This window comes from Stegastes partitus, unplaced genomic scaffold (genome assembly GCF_000690725.1).
Source record: "Stegastes partitus isolate 25-593 unplaced genomic scaffold, Stegastes_partitus-1.0.2 Scaffold671, whole genome shotgun sequence".
Classification (NCBI taxonomy): Eukaryota; Metazoa; Chordata; class Actinopteri; family Pomacentridae; genus Stegastes; species Stegastes partitus.
In genome coordinates this window covers 202,858-208,619 of record NW_007578402.1, presented here as the reverse complement: position 1 = coordinate 208,619, position 5,762 = coordinate 202,858, and the positions used below count along the sequence as shown (strand labels likewise).

Genomic DNA, 5,762 nt, shown 5'->3' with positions numbered 1-5,762 from the left:
AATTTTTTAAAGGAAGCTTTGGGATTGTAGGAGCTGTCAGGATGGGATCTTTACCTTTTTTTTGTGATATTGTAAAGAAAAAACAATGAGTCAATGTTGATAAGAAAATTATCACTGTGCTAAAGGGAAATCTCTTTTCTTTAAAATGTCTCATATCGCTCCTCTTTAATCTGACATATTAGCTATTTCCCTCGTTATTTGACTCTTTTAAATCCATTTATGTCTCTTTATACTGGCTCCCATCTTCACTCGAGGCCTTTTCATTGCTGCTTTATCTCCATCTCGACCTGCAGCTTCCGACTGTTCGACGAGCAGAAGGACGTCCTGATCCTGGTGTTTCTGGAGGAGATTCCCAGACACCTGCTCTCTCCGTACCACCGCATGAGGAAGCTGCTCAAGAGGCAAACCTACCTGAGCTGGCCGCAAGCCGGAGAGCACGCCGAGCTGTTCTGGGAGAAACTCCAACAGGCGCTGAAGGCCAAAGAAGAACCGAGCGAGGACAGGTTCAACCTCACTCTGTTGGAAACACCTTGACGGGAAAGGAAATAGGAAACACAGTTGGTTTGGGAAGTTTATCTGAAGGATATCAGCCAGCAAGCATTTCAAATTGTATTAAAATTGACTGATTTTTATGGGAAATCAGGAGCAAGTTATGGTTAAACACTGACAGATGAACATTCAGTGTCTGACAAAAACAGTGTGAGAAGAAGAAGGACTGACATGAATAGTTTCAGCGACGCCACCACCAGTCTTTTATCACTGAGGATGTGTGTGTAGCAGGAGCATAAAAAAGACCATTTTCAGTGTTTAGAAACTTGCTAGAAACCCAATTTTTATGCACCAGTTTTGTTTCCTCTCTTGATTCTTGGCAAAACTTTCCACCGTCTTGTTAAAAGCTGTGATGAGATTCCTGCTAATTGCTAACTCAAGTCTCTGAGCGCTCGCTTCTTGACACGTGGAACATTCTTCATCAGACTTTCTGTATTTTTTTGTCTGCAGTTTAAAGGACTTCTGCTGTATTTTCCCATTTCTTGCGGCTCTATGAGCGGCGCCAACTTTGCACCTCCGTTGTGGAAATGTAACAGGGAGTCGTGCAGAGCAGTGAATATGAAGGCAAAAAGAGCATGCTGCCAGCAGCTTTTTTTGCATGAATCATTGTAAAATATCTGTTTTTGAATGTTATTAATGATCATTTTAATAACTGCAATGGGGATCTCCATCAGGGACGACTGACCTAATCATTGGCAGATTCATTTTTCTTGCAACTTGGAGGTGCAGAAAGTCAGCACCATCGATCCACAGTAACCACTTTAATGGTGGAAATAAAGCAGAATTAGGACACAATTCAATACGTGAACAGTGAACTCATCCTGGTACTCCTACTTGGACACCCATCGACAAAAAAATCTCACTGTTTGTACTGAATTTACATGTTTTTGTAACATATATCGTATCTTTAAGGAGTTTTATATACGTATATTTTCATCTTTTTTGTTTGCTTTGGTTTAAGATGCATCTTGGGCGATCTAACCACAAGAGGGCAGCAAAAAATATAAGTCATGATACAGATGCCTCACAAATGACTCCGTCCTGCCAGTCTCAACAGCTGGAATGACGTACAGTCATGACTCGATCCGACCCTTGACAATCAGAAAACCTTGCTATCCGACAGGTTTTTATGAAAACGAACGGAACCCTTTAAAAACAGCCTTAACATACTGACAGCCTTGGATTCTGACTCTGACATGACATTTTATGCCACAAATCAGGATATTATTATCTGACTGAACAATCCCACAGATTGGCTACGTTCACACTGCAGGACTTGATGCTACATTCAGATTTTTTTTGCGAGTTCATTCACATTTCCAGTTAAATGCGACTTGTATGTGATCTGCTGTGTGAATGTCATATGTCTCAAAAGTGTCCCACATGTGCAGAAGAGGACACGACGACGTCACACGCAGAGAGCGTGCTCAGTGTTTATGGAAGTAAACATGGATGATGGTGGCGGCGGCGGCGGCGATGGTGGAAACAGAAGTGTGACCGCTATCCTAGACTAGCATCAGCAGCCAAGTACTGCCTGTGCGTTCCGGACACTTCCACCCCGTCAGAGCACTTCCCCGACTGCGCCAAATACTCGGATATTCATCATTTATTGGGCCTGAATATCCAGAGACCAGAAAGTGCTATTCAGCCCTACTAGTTATTATAACAACTATGAACAATAACTAACAACAAATGAGCCTTCAAGCATCAAGCCCTCCTTGTATCTGGACCTCCGTCTTGACAATCCGACAGCCTTGCTATCTGACATAAAAGAAGGTTTTACATTTAGTGTCAGATTATCGAGTCATGACTGTACATGAATAACAAATCCAGCACTCCTTAAGAGACACACCGATTAGATAAATCTGCATGAGGCCCTTTGACCTTCTAGTGGAAGTGACTTGAGCGGTAAGAAAGTCTAAACACTGCTGGAAACACTGGAGACGCATGATAAACAAAGGTGTGAGCAGCGATGTGTCTCAGCTGGCCGTTTGTGTTTAGATCCCTAAGATGCATTTTGAAACAAGGTCTAGATTTTATTTCTGGTCCTTTGTTTGATTTAAACCTTTCTGAGCCGAGGAGTCAAACACTGTGCAGCCGAGCTTTGTTCAAACCCACAAAACTTTATTTTAAATTCCAAAAACTGGCAAAAGTGACACATTTGTTGGGTTACATTTGGGGGAAATTTTTATTTAATGATGAACAGTGTCACAAAAGCACTGATGCAGAATGAAGCAGGAGACCTGGAAACAGTGAGGAATGAATAAGCTGTTGAATGTGGAGGAAAAGGGAAGATTTATCTCCTTTGTCCAAAAGTTCACAAAAAAAAATGTATTTCTTGTAATTAATATTGTTTGTTTTTTTCTTTACTATGAAGTAAAATAAAATCTAAATGACACAATATGTCGTCGTTTGTCCAACGTGTGTGTTACCAAACATTGTTCTAATAAACTCATTAATAAACATTAATTTCTGACTCCATCTCTAAAAAAATAAAAAAATTAAAAGTTCGGCCTTGTTAACCGGCAAACCTTTTTTTTTAAAATAAAAATTAATTTTGCAATACTTTCCAAAAACATAGTTTTTCTTCTTGCTTTGCTCTTTGGAGCACCGAGGCAACAACCACAGCTTAGTCTGTATTCAGAATACTACACTTCCCTGTTTATAAAACAGAACAAATATAAGAGAAGGCCACCCAAAAATCACAAGACAGTTCAGTAATTTGAAGATCTGAGTGCAGAATGTGAAGAATTACTCCGGAACCGCGCCATTTTTTTAAAAACTGGGTTCCTGGATTCAGACAAGAGTTTATGCTGATGCAGCAGAAGTTCCCTCCTTTCTGCTCTGCGTGGTCGGCCTCCTCATGTCACTGCAAAGGAAAACGGGAATTTGGTTCAGTGAGCGGCTGAGAGGAATAAAAAAAAATGAATAAAATGCTCAGAAAACGGCACGTTTCTACTCACTCCACACACTTCATCCCTATCTGAGTCCACTTCAGTTTAGGGTCGGCGCACACGAACCTGCCCGGAGTGTGGAAGCTGTCGAATGAAAGAAAAGTGATCTCATGAATGGAAGCACTTAACTAAGCTCTCATCTGTCTCATGCCAGAGTGTTAGATTTAACATTAACCCTCTTTAATACACATTTACAGCAAACTTGTTCAAACCAGCCTCATGTAATTGATTTTAAGTCAAACTTCAACTTCTGGGGAAATTTGGACACGCAAGCTTTTATTGTGAAATGACTTCAAACTCAGTCGCTGAATATCTTCCAAACACACTTCATCCTTTTTTACTGCTGTTTGAGTTTTTGGGTGTATTTTGTCAGTAGTTGAGTTGTCTTTATTTGACTTTGTGTTTTTTTCCAGTCATTGTTCTGATTAGACATGTTTTCTTTTTTATTTAAGTAAAGCTGCGACAATTTGGGGTTTTTTTGTGCTCCTGTCACATTTTCACTTATTTTTAAGGCAATACAAAGTCCTGCACCTGCAAGGAATCAGCTCAACCATGCTTAACGAGGAGCGGGAACGAGAACTCACAACTAGGAATGAAGATGTGCAACATTTTTTCCAAGCGCCTACGGGTGTTTCCACTACCGGAGAATAAATGCTGACTCGACGATTCTAAATATTCAACTATTTCCACTGTTAAGTTGTTGACATATTCATCTCTGCTCTGTTCTGTCTAAACACTGCAGCTCAATCTAATTCAGCTGATATGTCACAGAGTACAATGGGTTTAATTTCAGCACGTTTTTTTTAATTAGATCCGTAAAATAAAGCGATTCGGACTAAATATCACAATTTTAAGCTGACATTTCAATGAAAAAAATCAATGAAGATGATTTTTTTTACAGTTTCTGGCTCGAGTGAAACCTGCAATTTCGGTAGTTTTTGTGAAGATAACATGACTTATAAAACTGTCAGCCAGTTTTGGGGCTCATATGGTTAATTCATGAGCTGATCAACAGCTTAGAATTTTGATAACAGATTTTTGGGCCATTTTTAAAGCTGGTATGTTTTTACCTTAACAAGTTGAGCCACTGCTAATCAACTCGCCCTGCCCTGTTCTGTCCTATCCTATCTTGTGTTTACCAACTTGTGGCTCGATTAGGCCACGTTCCTCACTGTCATTCAGCTTCCTGTTGCTACTTGGACTGACTCCAACTCCTCTATCTTGGCCTGCAGCTGGCAACAGTCAACTATTTCATCACTGGCGGACGTAAGCAATAACGTATGAACCAATTCTTGCCCCTTCAGCTTGCAGAAAATATCAGATCTACTGTCTTGACCAGCTACAGTCCAAGATGATGGAGTTGGAGTCCATCCACGAGACCTCACTGAAGAGGCAGCTGAATGACACCAGAACACCCACATATGGCAACATTTGCTGAATCCAGGTTCTTAAATGTGAGAAACAGATTTTTCTTGGTCTTCCGTGATAATAAATGGATATATTTTGCAGCTTTGAATTGATATTAAACCAGATGAGGCTCTGAAGTGGTAACTGTTTAGTTGTCTTCTAAAGATTCAGTGAGGAAACAAACTGATTGCAAAAAATAATCTGACTGGTTTTGTTGCTGAACTCACATGATGGCGTTGATGTCACAGGCACCGTTCATGGTCTGGATGGTGTAGCCAAGAAGACGTCTACAAGGCAGCGGACGCCTGGAGTACCTCAGGCAGCAGCTTGCTGCAAACACAAACACAAACTGTAAAGACCCCACAACAAACAGACTTTTTTTGTTTTAATATATGAATATAAAACTGTCTCAATAGCTCGGTTGTCCTGCAAAAAAAAACTCCTTTTACAGTGTTTTCAGGACATTGGACTGATGGACTCACCTGACTCTGCGGTGCCTGTGAAGCTGGTGAGGATGATAAATGAGCACAGAGCTGCGATAAGAAACGCTTTGCTGCCTGTCATGGTTCCTGGGTCGCTGCTGTCGCTCTGCAGGTCTGCGTTAGGGTGAAGCTGAGCTGGTGTACAGCGCCTGAAGCCGTTTCAGTGAGAATGTAACTGATCCAACGGCGCTTGTTCCTTAAGTAGGACGCCTCTGGGAATTTCCCCTGTTGGGTAGGACTGTGTAATACCACGTGGTATCGTGAAATCAGTGGACACACGCCAAGAAGTGAAATGAAGTGCACCTGCTGGCTTCCAGCCTGCGGGTGGGAAGGAAATAAAGCAGGAAATAAAAATATAAAACTGGCGAGG

The 5,762-nt window shown here is 41.1% G+C and overlaps 2 protein-coding genes across 2 annotated transcripts in view; one reads left to right on the top strand and one right to left on the bottom strand.

Moving 5' to 3' along the window:
• Positions 1-1,689, top strand: part of tlr22 (toll-like receptor 22) — a 7,772-nt gene extending 6,083 nt beyond the window's left edge. Inside the window, exon 4 of the mRNA XM_008290404.1 lies at positions 294-1,689. Coding sequence (XP_008288626.1) covers positions 294-534 — 241 coding nt within the window. The 3' untranslated portion in view covers positions 535-1,689. The remainder of the gene's footprint in view (positions 1-293) is intronic.
• A 963-nt stretch (positions 1,690-2,652) lies between these two features.
• On the bottom strand, positions 2,653-5,560 carry ccl20b (chemokine (C-C motif) ligand 20b). Its single transcript, XM_008290403.1, has 4 exons — positions 5,393-5,560; positions 5,138-5,240; positions 3,513-3,587; positions 2,653-3,418 (listed from the first exon to the last, which is right to left on the bottom strand). Exons 1-4 carry the CDS (start codon positions 5,472-5,474, stop codon positions 3,358-3,360), a joined length of 321 nt encoding a protein of 106 aa, XP_008288625.1. The 5' UTR covers positions 5,475-5,560; the 3' UTR covers positions 2,653-3,357.
• Positions 5,561-5,762: the final 202 nt, after the last annotated feature.